Raw genomic sequence first — 16,054 nt, forward strand, 5'->3', positions numbered from 1 at the left:
TGTGTAAGCTTGTAAGTGCAGACATGGCCTAAGTGACTTTGGAATTTGCTCCGCCACAAAGGCCAGATTTGTTAACTTTCCAGGCATGCTATTTTTTCAAGCCTTTGGGAAAGGAGTGGGTTTGATTTGGGTAGGGAGACAGTCAGTTTGATTTGGGTTTAATTGGGCTGATTATTATTCATTTTTGCTGCTTTTTGCCCAGTAATTTAACTATGGGGATTTCCTAAGATTCTGAATAACATGAATACATTACTTCAGTTTATATGAAAAATGGTCTTTTTAAATTTTAAAGTGTCCAAAAAATCTTGAGGTTGGCTCTATAGAAATCAAAGCAAAGAGGAAATAGATGCTGTCCTTTCTAAAGCAAAGCTCACATTCTGTCTGCTTAGGTTTTTATGTTGTGGCCATCTTCTGGCACCTAAGTCAAGCAGACTTTTGTCTGAGTAAAAAGAGCAGGATTTGCTCCATTGTTTTGTGATTGGTGTTTTTTTGGTTTAACGAAATTCTGCCACTGCATCCGCTTTGTTGATTACGTCCATACAAAAAATATTTCTTAAGAGATTCTTAAGCAGATAGCTTTGCTGCTACATATGTATGAACATAGCACTCCAGCTGTTTGTTAGCACAGAGATGTAACTCATCTCCAGCAGGATGGTGAAATTAGAACACACTGGAACAAGCTAGGAGCCATTTTCCCACAGAAGTGGCAGAAACCAGACTGATACTTTGTGCCAATAGTTAGAATTTTACAGTAAATGTCAACTGATGTTAAATATAAATCTGCTGTGCTGGGTTATAAATTTCCTCCCACCAATAAAATCTCATTTAAAAACATACAGTGCTACAATTGAAGGAAATAACTAATGGTTGTCTTAAAAAAAACAACAACAAAAAAACACTGTACAATAACAATGCCAAACGCCCAAGATGGACTTTTTAATAGCTTTTGATTGAACTCTCTCTCTCTCTCTATATATATATAAAGAAGTCTACTTTTCTCTGATTATAAGGGTAAGTCCCACAAAACTGTCAATAAACTAAGTTCAACACAAACATTTAGATCATGAAGCTACTATTTTATTCCAAACATGAGGGTTAACGGAACAGTAAGGTTGAAGAGCCAAGAACTCAAACACCAGAAAAAAAGCAGAGTTAAGGTTGGCTGCTCATCCAAACTCTGCTCCCTTGTTCTTATGCCTTAAAATATGGTCTTTATATTTGTTACATAGTGCAATTTACAATTCCATGAAAAGAATTCAAATCAAAATTAAGGCTACATACAATTTTTATGATAAACACGCTTTATTTTGAGGTATTTATTTTAATGTCAACTATATAAAGCACATTATGTATTTCTATCTAATTTAGTTTGTCTACTATAGTGCTGAAATATATAATTTAAAGAGAATACAAATATAACATCCATAGATAATAAGAATATCATTGGTTTCAGAGTAGCAGCCATGTTAGTCTGTATCCGCAAAAAGAAAAGGAGTACTTGTGGCACCTTAGAGACTAACCAATTTATTTGAGCATAAGCTTTCGTGAGCTACAGCTCCCTTCATCGGATGCATGCAGTGGATGCATCTGATGAAGTGAGCTGTAGCTCACGAAAGCTTATGCTCAAATAAATTTGTTAGTCTCTAAGGTGCCACAAGTACTCCTGTGTCTTTTTAAGAATATCATTGTGACATTCGTGAATGTACTGCATCCATTATAAAAAAGCATATACAAGCTGCAGCCTAGATGCTAACTTGTAGAAAAAGATAATATAATCTGAGAAACAGTGTGTGATCATGTTACAAAAGACTATATTCAACCTCACTTTTCATTTTCTATCTTTTGAGTGCTTAACTATGTAAGCATAAGTTTATGTAATTGTATGGCATTATATTATATATGGCATTATTTGACAAATATATATTTAAAGACAGACCATATTTTAAGTCATAAACAAAAAGAAGCAAAACTAAGGCCGAGTGTTCAGTTTTACATTTGTTGGGGTTTTTTTTGACACCCAAGTGCTTGGTACCCCAAACATAACATTATATTAAATATAGTGTTTGAGGCATGGAATTGTCTTGATTTGTTTTGTTTTGAAAGGGGAAGATACATTTCAACTATTCAAATTGTGGCTCTTGTAATTTAATTGATCAGGAGCTATTTGACTTGATGCCTCCATAAGCCAGTCACACTTAGCCAAGCCTTCCGAATCATGCCAGATTTTGGGGTCTCTCTGGCTCAACCGAAATTTCCAGGGCCAGATCATCAGCTGGTGTAAATTGCTGTAGTAACAAGGAGTGTAAACTCTTTGGGGAAGGGATCTTTTTGTTCTGTGTTTGTACAGCGCCTAGCACAATGGCCTACTGAGTTCATGACTGGGCTTCTGAGGTGCTGCTGCAATAAAATAATGGAACTGTGCTGAGTTACACCAGTTGAGGATATGATCTGCAGTTCTTAAGATTGTCCCAGTTCAAGATACATGTCAATTTTAAGATATTCCACATTTGAAACCTGCTGAACCAATGTTTCAAACTTGACTTGAACCTTAAATTGTATTGAGAACTACATCACAAAGTCTTGATTGTGTGAATCCTTACAGATGAGTAATCCCACTGAAGTCACTGAGATTCTGCTCGTGAGTGAAAGATTGTAAAAGCCGGCCACAAATTAAGTTAGTTATTTGTAGCTTATAATTGTTTCAAATTACCAAGTTTCTAATCAGAATATATGGGGGGAAAACACTTCTCATGCTAGAATAATTCAAAAAAAGGCTGAGTTGCTTGAGCTTACAGCTCTTTCTCCTTTCTGCACCCGCAACACTGTCCAAAGAATCACATATTTCGTTTAAAGACTAAATATGGAAAAATGTCATTCCAAAAGTTATAAACAACTGATAAAGTGGGCTTGGAATGAGGCTGGAATTCAAACGTAACTATATTGTGAAATGCCTACACTCTCTATCAATAATGCAGCAACAGTAATTTCCCAATATATTAACTCTGCAAATGCCAGACCATGCAAAGCTCAAAAGGGTGTTAAGAATGTGGGACAGATTATTGCTTTATGTATCTGATATATCTGTTATCTATTGCTTAGTAAAACTTCTCCCTAATGACTAAATCTCCATATTATAAAGCACTATTTTGATTCCCAATCAATGACAGACATATTGCCATAATCTGAATATACTGCTTAATTGACTCTGATAAGTTATCAGTGATAATGAATAAACTCTTGATTCCAGACATTAATTATTTCTTCAGAAACTATTTAGCTTTCACTAACACAAATAATATGGAGAAATCAATGTGATAATATAACTGTATAACATTTTTCATGATTTTTTCATGACAGCTTGTTTATGGTAGGTCTCTCTCTCATGTAAACTGTTGTTTTTTATATTTATATAATGCCTTTCACCCAGGCATTTTACAGTGCTCTGCAAATATTAACTAATTAATCTTTTGCTTGACCTCTAATAACTAGGTCATTATTATTCTACTTATTTCACAGATAGGGAAAGCAAGGGCCAGACAGATTAGGGGACTCACCTAAGACTGCACAAGTCACTGGCAGAGCTGGGATTACAACTCATATGAATCATGAATCGGACCTTTGCCCCAACATTTAAGCAACTTTGCTTCTTCTGAAAAACTCTAAGTATATTTAGGGTCAGACTTGAATCTCAAATTCATGGGCTGTATTGCTACCTATCCTTCAAGGTGAGGCAGCAATACATGCAAATAGCTCGTGTGATTGTTTTTATTATTTGCATTGTGGTAGCACTTAGAGGCCAGAGCCTCATTGTGCTACGCATTGTACTAACATATCACAAAGAGATGGTCACTGCCCTTGAGGAAGTCAACTTGTACATGTCAGTCTTCTCAACGTTGAAAAAGATGAAATGTTAGAAAAGGTCTCTCTTGTTTTCACTAAAATGAAACTTGATACATTTATTCTGCATTTCTTTCATTAGAAGAATTAGGAGAATGGAGAGCTAGCACATTCCTGCAGAAACCTCAGGGATTAAACTATGTTACATCTGGTGTACAGAGAATTAACAAACCAGTTTCAACAAGCTTGATCTTTCTGGGAAAAGAAGAGGGGGAAAAAACTAAAATACAAGCTAAGCAAAGAAAGAACTGATAACCTTGCAAGATTTGTTTTGAGCATTTTGTTCATAAACCACATAAAAAGAACTGACAGATGTAAAAAATATTTATTACTGAAGCAAGCAAGAGTAAAAAGAACAGCTTGTGAAAACCTTCTAGACAAACTAATGGTAGATGTTCCACTGATATAGCATAACTTTGTTTGCTTCTTTCCAGCACATACATCCATAAGGAACAAGATATACTGTTATACCATATCCGGCATGCAGAAGCATTAATATCTAAAGTGTTTAATAAATGACAGACATTGAGGTGTGAAATTATATTAAATACACACATGTTTGGGATATGATATCACGTGGTAAAGTTTGCAACTACACCTGACACCTCCATGCATTTGATATTTTGTGAAGGAAGAGGCTGAAAGACTTCACAGTCAAGATGCTGACCTATGAAAAGGTAAACAATAGAACATTCCTGACTCTATCACGAGTGTTTTCAGACAATCCTGAGATATGTTTTTCCTTTAGTTATGTAACAATATGAATTATAGTATGGCTCTTACCACTGAATGCTGGATGCCATAATCTAATTGGCTGTTTCATCATTTCTGCTGATACCATACTCCTATGTATACTAACATGAGGTTAATAGCTTCCTATTAATATACCTAGGAAACTTTAGCACCTGTAGACGTATGTTGATAAGTACCAACATTAAGGAAATTTTGGCAAGTTGTGTCATAAATACCTGAATATATATATATATATATATATATATACACAAAAACTTAATTTGGCCTTGAACATGTACCTCCGCAGATGTGTCCATGTTAAATAGAATATCCTGGAAACAGTTGAACTGGATCTCTGTACATCTGTTAATTGCTAAAAGAATTAACCTTACTCACTAGAAGGACAAGGAAGCTCCATCTGCGAAGCAGTTTGTTACAGACATAGTAAAGACAGCTTTATTAAAGTTATTAATTATTTGTATTATAGTAGCCCATAGAAACTCCAATCAAGGATCAGAGCCCCTCAAGGAGTGGAATACCAGCCATGGGATTTAGCCAGACAAAGGTAATTCAAGATTTAGTGAAAGGAGTTTCAGTGGAGTGGTGAGGGTGGAAACTGGCTTGAATGGGGTCAAGAATGGAGCTGGAAGATTGGAACTTAAGACAGCAATTGTAGATGGCACATCCAATAACCTTGGTGAGGAAGGGGAGAACAGAGATATGGCAGTAGATGGAGAGGCAGGTGGGGTCAAAATTGGGTTGAATGGAGGACACATAGTATGATTTTGAAAGAAAATGGATGACATACCTAAAATATATACAAGAAACAACAGGAGAGTTGTAGATTGCCAAAATGTGTATATCCAAGACGAGAAGTAAAATAAAGAAACATAATAGTTAAAGACTGCGGGATAAAGAGTTTGTTTTCTATTCTCTCTTTAGTGGGATTCCTACATATTAAACTGTTATTGCTACATTATAGGTGGAACTTGTAGAGACACCTATACTTAATGTTGCCAGACACTTCCCATTCTAAATTACTTATTTAAATTACTAAAAAGTTACTTATAACTTTGCCAAACTTTAACCATTTGGGCTGAAATTTTCCATGCCAGTGTCTACCTCAGGTTGAATTTTTGAGGAAATTTCAGCTAAAATGGTTCAGCTGTTTCTGTAAACAAGGGCAACCAGTTTTTCCCTGTTTTGCCATGTTATTATGATTATGATTATTATTTTTTAACAATTTCTTTGAGAATCTCTAGCATCTCAATGCCACATATCAAATGAGTAGGATAAAAAGAACTATTGAATAACTTTGTTGTTGTTGTCCTTTATGATCGAAGATAACATTGATGATATTATCTCTTGTTAGTACAATTGTGGCTAAAAAGTCCAGTGTGCGGGTGGCAGTCCTTTCCACATTGAGTACATATATAGCTCGATACCGAGGAAGGGATTACAGTCTATGCTGGTGTAATCTAATGCTGTTTACAACTCAGCGTTTGTGCCTCAAGAGCCATATGGTAATTAATCTCGAACTAACTCCATCACTGACTGCTGCTTGCCAGAGTGATCTGTCTGTTGCTGACAACTCCCAGCTGTCAACGTCAATGTTGCATTGCTTCAAGTTATGCTTCAGTGTGTCCTTGAAGTGTTTCTTCTGGTCGCCTTGTGTGCAGTTACCCACTTTAAATTCACCATACAGCAACTGCTTTGGCATTCTGGTGTCATCCATCCTCAGTTCATGACCAGCCCAACGTAACTGTGATGTGATGAGCAATCCTTGTAGAGTGGCTGTGTTCCAGAACCTCGTTATTGCTAACTTTATCCTGCCATTTGATGTGGAGTATGGCACACAGATGTTGTAAATGGAACTTATCTAGAAACTTGATGTGATGCCTGTAGCAGGTCCAGGTTTTGCACTCACACAACAAATTGGACAGCACAACCGCTTTATAAACTCTTATTTCGGTTTGAAGCCTAATACAATGTTGCTGCCAGACTCTGCCTGACTGATGACGTATGAATTGTTCACTGAATGAGGCAGAGGCCCTGTCAAAAAAGCTAGCATGTAATCGTGTCATTAGACTGTATCACAATGCACATGCACATGAGGGTCAAACTAACATTGCACTGGCAACCTAAATTCAGGCATTTTCTAACTTTTGAGTCCTCAATTTTGCAACATAAACATTCTTTTAACCTAGTTCTTTTGAATGTAACACAATATGCCTGATACTATATATACCATACAGAAAAAAAAAGAGAGAGAGAGATACTATGCTGGCATTGGCTGAAGTGGGATTTGCACTGACGCTAAGCATTTCTCATTAGTGTTATCTTCAAACAGAGGTTTCTGAAAGGAACTATTGAGCCACATTTTTTTAATTACATCAGTGAAAATCGGTAGTAACTCCACTGAAGCCAACAGATTTATATTAGTGTATGTCATAAATATAAAGGGAAGGGTAAACCCCTTTGAAATCCCTCCTGGCCAGGGGAAAGCTCCTCTCACCTGTAAAGGGTTAAGAAGCTAAAGGTAACCTCGCTGGCACCTGACCAAAATGACCAATGAGGAGACAAGATACTTTCAAAAGCTGGGAGGAGGGAGAGAAACAAAGGGTCTGTGTCTGTCTGTAGTCGTCTTGGCCGGGGACAGAACAGGAATGGAGTCTTAGAACTTTTAGTAAGTAATCTAGCTAGGTATGTGTTAGATTATGATTTCTTTAAATGGCTGAGAAAAGAATTGTGCTGAATAGAATAACTATTTCTGTCTGTGTATCTTTTTTGTAACTTAAGGTTTTGCCTAGAGGGGTTCTCTATGTTTTTGAATCTAATTACCCTGTAAGATATCTACCATCCTGATTTTACAGGGGGGATTTCTTTATTTCTATTTACTTCTATTTTTTATTAAAAGTCTTCTTGTAAAACACTGAATGCTTTTTCATTGTTTTCAGATCCAAGGGTTTGGGTCTGTGGTCACCTATGCAAATTGGTGAGGCTTTTTACCAAACCTTGTCCAGGAAGTGGGGTGCAAGGTTTTGGGAAGTATTTTGGGGGGAAGGACGTGTCCAAACAGCTCTTCCCCAGTAACCAGTATTAGTTTGGTGGTGGTAGCGGCCAGTCCAAGGATAACGGGGGTAATATTTTGTACCTTGGGGAAGTTTTGACCTAAGCTGGTAAAGATAAGCTTAGGAGGTTTTTCATGCAGGTCCCCACATCTGTACCCTAGAGTTCAGAGTGGGGGAGGAACCGTGACAGTGTAACTGAGATAATTTGCACCACTGTCTCTCCCAATTACAACACGAAAGCTGTGAAATATGTAATTGGTATATGTTGCCATTACATGACATATTTTCATACATGATTGATGGTCCTGGTAGACATATATGTACATAAATCTACCTACCAAAATCCTCAAATGCATATATTAAAGTGATTTGAAATTTAAGGAAGTCATAACAGGAAAATGAAAACATATGGAACTTGAATATATAACAATTGCTAAATAAAAACATACTGATATAAAATACCTTTTAAATTTCTGACATGAGAAAAACAAATGCTTCGACTGCTTCTGTTTTCTTAACAAAAGAAGAAAACTCTGACAGAAGCTCATCCCTGAAAAGAGATTCTAACAATGACAAATCAGCATGCATGGATGGGATGAAGGAAGATACAGATGATTACTATACTTCTGGTAATGAAATGGATTTCATTGTAAAGTGCAAAAGGTTACTGTTATAAATATTAAGTTGCAAAGAAAACTATCTACCTGTAATTCTCATTCTCAGAAAGTGCTTTAACAGGGCATTACTCTTGGGTCTGCGCTCCAGAACATCACAGGCAGGAACTTCCATAAAATTAGTATTTTAAAATGAATAAACCTCCTGATCAGCAGAAGTTTTGTGCCTATACTTGCTGAGGGGATAGTGTGATCCCTACTGTCTCCAACTGATAGTTCCTTTTTTAAGCAAACAGTAGAAAGCAAAAAGAATGCAAATTGAACCTCCAACTCTGCAGGTAATGTGTGTGAGAGAGTGGGGATCTATTATAATTATACACCTGTATTTCTTCTCAGAAAGGAAGTAATTTTCTTTTCTCCAAGTGGTAGTAATAATATATACCTACACTAGCAGACTAAAAATCTCAAGGGATGTCTCTATGAAAGCTGAAGTTGTAGCAATAAATTGTAACATAGAGGATATGGCAACATTCATGTTGGAAGTAGCAGTGAGAAAAAATATCAGGGATAGAACAGTAATAAAGAAGTACGTTTTTGTATTTAACAAGTAGGGGATAAAATCCCACAGCCAAACAAGTCAACAGTGACAACCAGGAAAAAAAACACCCTGAAATGAACTAGAGGAGTGGGAGAGTTCGGCTGCTCTCAGCTCCAAAATAGGTCCTGTAGCACAGTTAGGCAACTCTTGGATTAATGGCCTTAAGGAGAGCCAGGCAATAAAGCTTTCAGAGAACTCCACGTGTCTAACCTGCAAATCGCCCGGAAAGGAATGATTAGAGGCTGGCTCTGAACATTCTCCGTCATCTCATGTAGCTGAGTTGTGATGGCTGTTAGATTTGTCTGAGCCACAAGAGATGTCACTGCTAGTGGAGCTGGAAAATCAGCCCCCAGACTCTTGATGAGCCACAATGACTGACCTTGCAGGAAAGGGCTGACTACTTTGCAGATGCCGAAATGCTGTGGTGGGCTAACTTAAATAGACCTGCAGCAAAATGGGTACTGCTGACACAATTTTGATGCCTGTTTGGGTCATTTAGAACTTGTCCACTGATGTCTTATAGGCCATCATGGGATTGGTTTTAGCAGAAATTTCAGAAGAGGCTTAGTCTTGATGTACAACCTTCAGCCAGGGATGTTGGGATGGTGATCCCACAGCAAGCTGAGTCATGGTTTCCCCTAAACCCTATGTCATGTTCACCAGGGATCTCTTAAAATCATATTCAAGGTATGGCTTTTACTTGCTTGTTGCTCCTCACACATGTCTGATAAATAAGAGAGAAAACCATAGCGACAGTAACAAAAATATACAGCAGCAAATTCAAACAAGAGCCTTGTGGGACTCTCAGACCAACTTGTTTCCTGTGACACATGCAATCATTTGTTTTTGGATAAATATTATCCTAACAATGGCAGAGAAAAGGGTTGGGGAGAAGAGAGAAAATCTTGGAAATTGACAAACTGGAAAAATGGAGGGTTCCCCTGTTGTACACTGGCAGCAGCAGCCCATAAAAGTCCCTCTGCTATGTGAACTGAAAAGGTAACTAACAGGTAAGGACATACGGAGCTGCTTGTACCCTCTCAGCTGCAGCACACACACAAACACCATCTCTGGCAAGGCAGGTTAAGAGCATCACAATGCTATATCTAATGACATTCCCATTATTCACATAGAGGGAAGACAAGGCTGGGAGTGAGGATCTATTTTAATATGTACCATTTAGAGCAAAACACATTTTAAGAGTGTTTTATTTATGGATCTCATGTTCACTCATCCACTCCCCTCTTGGTAACCCACCTTATGGCCAAGAAGGGCTGGCCTCAGCTCTCTTGGGAGCCTATTAATTCTACTTCAAATGCTTTCTAGAAGGGTTATTCAACAGTGAAGCGAAGTATTCCTCCTTCCTCACTGGACTTGGGGCCAACAGTCCCTGGAGACGGAGTCCCTTTTAAGTTTCACTGTCCACGTCACTGTTCTCTAACATGACAGCTGGCCATTACCTCACTTTCGTTGCAACAGAAGATGTCGGCATGGGTGTAAAATTGTGGATCTAGTTCAGCATGAGCTGGAGCAGGATTAAATAAGGTCTTCACTGCAACAGAATGGAAAAAGTTGTCTAAATCAATGGCATTTTTGCATAGTACGTTTACAAACCACTGCCTGGAACCCCAAACTCCCTACTGCAGCTAATACATTTCAGCTCCTCATCTTCTCCCCACAGATATGCAAACTACAAATGGAAAACCTGTCTTATGAAAGGAGACTCAAGGAGCTTGGCTTGTTTAGTCTAACCAAAAGAAGGTTGAGGGGAGATATGATTGCTCTCTATAAATATATCAGAGGGATAAATACCAGAGAGGGAGAGGAATTATTTAGGCTCAGTACCAATGTGGACACAAGAACAAATGGATATAAACTGCTCATCGGGAAGTTTAGACTTGAAATTCGACAAAGGTTTCTAATCGTCAGAGGAGTTAAGTTTTGGAATAGCCTTCCAAGGGAAGCAGTGGGGGCAAAAGACCTATCTGGCTTTAAGATTAAACTCGATAAGTTTATGGAGGAGATGGTATGATGGGATAATATGATTCTGGCAATTAATTGATCTTTAAATATTCATGGTAAATAGGCCCAATGGCCTGTGATGGGATGTTAGATGGGGTGGGATCTGAGTTATTACAGAGAATTCTTTCCTGGGTATCTGGCTGGTGAACCTTGCCCATATACTCAGGGTTCAGCTGATCGCCATATTTGGGGTCAGGAAGGAATTTTCCTACAGGGCAGATTGGAAGAGGCCCTGGAGGTTTTTCGCCTTCCTCTGTAGCATGGGGCACGGGTCACTTGCTGGAGGATTCTCTGCACCTTGAAGTCTTTAAACCATGATTTGAGGATATCAATGGCTTAGACAGAGGTGGGAGGTTTATCACAGGAGTGGGTGGGTGAGATTCTGTGGCCTGCATTGTGCAGAAGGTCAGACTAGATGATCATAATAGTCCCTTCTGACCTTAATATCTATGAATCTACTCACAGACATACAAAACCCGAAAAACCCTGTTTTTTCATTTTACAAAGTATTTAACCATTTTCTTAATTGTATTACAGAAAAATATATAAACCCTCCAAACTGACATTCATTCATCTGCTGTTAGGGGAAAATGAGAGGAGAGCATTAGGCAAGATTCAAGCTGTATTCAAAAGATTTTTTAACCAAAAAAAAAAAAAAAAAATCTAAATGTAGATATCTAACATAAATCATTTCATTTGTGCAGTGTCTTCCCTCTGAATATTTACTAACATGAGCTTTACTAACTTTGATTTAGCCTCAGAACTTCCTAGGAGGAAGGTGAGCATTGTAATCTTCATTTTACACAGGAGGAAACTGGGACACAGAGTGACGAAGGCTTTGTCTAGACTACTATTTTAAAGTGTTAGGAGGTGTTAGCTAATGTTCCAACACTAGTATAGCTGGTGGAGATGATATCTTGGTTAAAACCTGTCCAAGTGTGTTAGCTAATACCTCCTAACAACTTGCCTTTAAACTTACTCTAGACAAAGCCTCAGGCCTCGTCTACACTAGAATAGGTTTGCCATATCAGTAGAGTGTAAGTGACTACCCAATGTAACACATAAATCTATGGATTCCTTGTTCTGCCAATCTCCTGGTTAATACATCTTTCCTTAGCTATAAGATCATCCCTTCTTCCATATGAAACATAACCTCTTAGATTAGAAATTTTACTTCTATTCAGTGACAAAAGTTTTCAAACTTGCAAGTCTGGCTCTTAAATCTATATTTAGGCACCTGAGCATAACAGCCTGAATTTCAGACATGCCAGCACTTATGAATCCCATTTATTTGAACAGAAGCTTCAGGTGATCAGAAACTTCAGTAATATGAATAAATATGAATGTAGAAGCTGAACTTTAGACACTCAAGATTTGAAAATTTAGGCCCGTGACCACTTTTCAACTTCACAATTCCTCTCTATCTTCTTATCATTTGAAAACGCTGTTGCAGACAAAACAACTACATTACAAGAACGTTACTGAAGTTGCAAAATCAAGCACTCAGAAGTTAGGAAATGCTAGAAGTAGCCTTGCCTGTGCAGCCTTAATTCAGCCCCCTTGTGCATCTGATTTATGATACAGTCTAATTATATTATTACATCACATTTTTTTCATAGTTTTTCTTAATTTTGAGTGCTTGTCTTTGCCACCTTAATAATGTTCTATCGACACTGGTTTTGTATGCAATTTCCTAGTATTTTTTTAAAAAGAAAAATGAAAACTGAAATGCCATCATCTGGCATCATATTGAGATACTCACGTAGATCATCAGCAGGACTGGAACTTCTAGATCCACTGCACAGACCTCTGCCATTTGAGCTAACAGAGTAACTAATAGCAGTAATAGTTTGTTATCCTTTATGTGGACCAGCACTAAAGGGGCATGGAACACTTTGCCAGTGGGTTTCACAGATATTCGCTGACAGCAGAGGAATGTAAGACTCAGGAATCTCGGGTGCCATTGCAGGCTCTGGAGGGAGTGCATCTAGTGGGCACAGACTCTTCTGCCCATTCCCTGCAAGCTTAACCCCTTATCCCCGGTCCTGTCTCTTCTCCATCCTCGGCCCGCCCCATTTCAGTCTTGTTCTCCTTACCTAGCTGGAGTTAGTCTCCATTCCGCAGCCTTTTCATCCCAGTCCTAGACTCTTTGTCCACTCATTTGTAGTCTCAACCCTGTGAACTTCCTGTCCTAATCTTTCTCCCACCACTCCCAATCTTCACAACCTCCCTGTGCGCTCAGTCCCAGTGTGCTTGCCCAGCTCTGGCCTGCAGCAACCAGGAACAGGAATTATAAGGAAAGTCTTGCAAACCCCCAGCTGGATACATTTCCATCCATAGAGAACTGCATCACAATTCTCTTCCAACACAGCATTAATGGGCCTGATATTAACAACTTCCATTTCATATTGTCCATCATCTCCAAGGCACTTTGGGATCCTCACAAACTTTTCAAACGTAGGAAGAACTGCACTCCCCACTGAAATGGAGCCACCTCTGGGAAGGGACATGGCAGCAGTTTAACAGCACACAGCAACATTAGACAGCAGTTAAAAGGAAGAATACAGTATTCAGATCAAACTTTCAGGGGAATTTATGCACACTTAATATAGTTCCTCAAGACGGAGTCTAACTAGGATAGATCAGAGGCACCCTTGCTCTTGTACAAACTGTCATGGAATCTTTAACAACCAGAGACATTGGGAAAACCAATCTTTTCCATCTGTACCCTGCAAAACCAATACAAATGAGATTCACTGAATGGAAAAATAGGGCTCCTAGGCCTCCATCCATCCTCACCCCCTTTTTCTTATTCCTTTTAATTAAAAAACAAAAACAAAAAAGCACCAAATTCAAAACAGAGATTTGAGGCATCTGGATGTGCATGTGTTAAACAAAAATAGTCTAGTGTCCTTCCTAACATATAGTATTGCATTATACATGAGGGTGCTGCAGGCTAAACCACGGGAAACAACTGACAGTCAGGATGGGTTTAAGATTCCACAGTGTTATAAAGCAAAACATTTACTTAGATTTAACTGTACAGAGCATTTGCCGATGTGCAGCATATTATCCATGGCAGAGTTGGCCCACATATTAGCAAAGGTTTGACGGCACAACTATTCCAGATTGAAGGCTCAGAACAGTATCAGTCCTAAGGCTGCTCCTGTCTCTAGCTGACACATTGTACTGCCTAATGTTGCTAAGGCTATGTCTACATTGCGTACTTTACAGCGGCACCGCTACAGCCGTGCCGCTGTAAGGTACACAGTGTAGCCGCTATTTATCGGCAGGACAGAGCTCTCCTGCTGACAAAAAACAAAAAAAACAAAAAAAACCCAACCCACCTGCAATGAGGGGCGGTAGTTTTGTTGGCAGGAGAGTGACAAAGGGCTGTCCGCATTGGTGCTTTTCGTTGGTAAAACTTTTGTCAGTCTTGGTGTGTGTGTTTTTCACATCCCTGACAGACAAAAGTTTTACTGATGAGAGTGCAAAGTAGACATAGGCATAGTCTTTGCTGGCCCATTCAACGTGTTGTTTTTTCACACTTCCATTTAATAGTGAAACACTCCATTTCTCCTTTGTCAGAGACTCATCTCTTAGCTTAAGGAGGTACAGAGAAGTAAAATGATTTGATCAGGATCACACACTGAGTCAGTGGCAGAGTTGACACCACAACCCAGGAGTTCTGACTTCAAGTCCACTGTTTTAACCACTACACTAAATTACTTTGACCGTTTGGATAAAGTGCAGTCAGTAAAGGCCTTAAAAAAATCCCCTTCTCTCATGTATTCCAGGTATTCCCTAAATAACTGAGGTCTTCAAAGGATAACAGAATTATCTGAAAAATAAAATTTATCTGCAGAAAAAAATGGAAAAAAGCTAAAGTTTACATTAGCCTAAAAGAAACATTCCCCCACCCCCGCATTTACCATTGTTAAAATATTTAAGAGGATAAATTTTGGGGACTGCCTGTTCAGATTGCCCCATGCCTATCCTGTCATGACAATACAGCTGGTGACTGGCATGCTAAAAAGCTGCTGCTGTATAATTGATGAAATTATGCGTGTTGGTTCTGGTCTGCATATATTTATTTCAAAGCAAAGGAACCTGTTTGACAGAAACATTATAAATAATTACAATTATAAAACTGTCAAGGCTTAAATTCAAGGTCTCAGAGAAAACTTCTTCCCATGCTAGTTTTGTCCTTTTGTATTTGGTAAAATGGATTTTTTTCTACTCTATGAGCTTTTGTTTTGTTTTGTTTTTTAATGGAGATCAAGCAGCATGGCTCTGGCTTCTTAACTTGTCATCCATGATGTCAGCACATTACTGGGAATGGTGTTTGGCAGTTAACTTGTACTCAGTTTTCTAGCTGGCTCTACAACACCGAGAAGGTAATGTGTAATTAGCAGCCACTATTTAATTTCCCAAATATATTGATTTAGAAACCAGAAAAACATTCCCCATTAGATTTCACATTTTTAAGATAGGTTAAATTTTGAGAATAAGGTATTTCAGAGGGCCCCTTTGAAGATATTTTGCAGTCACACAACATGAGGTTTTTCTGTTGGGAGAATGTCCTACGCCTGCCCTAGTGGCTTATAGGGAGTTGTTTGACAGTTGTCTCAGAGCAGCAGCCAAAATGGGCTGAGAAGATAGGCTTCCATGGTGGAGATGGATCCAAGTTAAGAAACCGTAGGGGATTGTGTTGGACTACCAAAACAGATGTTAAACTGCAATTTGGAAAGCACTTGGGTCTCACAAAAGTTTTCTGATTGATAAACCAAATGTAGAGGTGGAAAGGAATCACAAACAAACTCATGTAATTCATATTTGTATCAAAATAATTTTGAATTCATGATACTATTATGTGGATTTTTGTTCCAATGTGCACAATCCTATTAATGATATCCATAAACACTTATAACAATTTAAGTTTTAGGGCCAGATTCTCCCATCTTGCACTTTACACAGTTGTTTAAGCAGTGCAAAGTATATGCAAAATGTGTTTAAAATGCCACTAAATCTGATTTCTCTCCTCACTTACACCTATGATAACATTTTAAACCAACTTTGCACTGGTATAGATGACCTCAGGAGGTAAAAGGCAGTGGATA

At 38.4% G+C, this 16,054-nt stretch overlaps 1 protein-coding gene across 3 annotated transcripts in view; it reads right to left on the reverse strand.

Moving 5' to 3' along the window:
* RBKS (ribokinase) overlaps positions 1-16,054 on the reverse strand; it is a 114,219-nt gene that overhangs the window by 29,921 nt on the left and 68,244 nt on the right. For all 3 annotated transcript variants that reach the window (XM_084622919.1, XM_084622920.1, XM_084622918.1), the window contains one exon: positions 10,373-10,464. In XM_084622919.1, coding sequence (XP_084479045.1) covers positions 10,373-10,464 — 92 coding nt within the window. The remainder of the gene's footprint in view (positions 1-10,372; positions 10,465-16,054) is intronic.

The sequence above is a fragment of the Lepidochelys olivacea genome, assembly GCF_965140295.1.
Source record: "Lepidochelys olivacea isolate rLepOli2 genome assembly, chromosome: 3".
NCBI lineage: Eukaryota > Metazoa > Chordata > Testudines > Cheloniidae > Lepidochelys > Lepidochelys olivacea.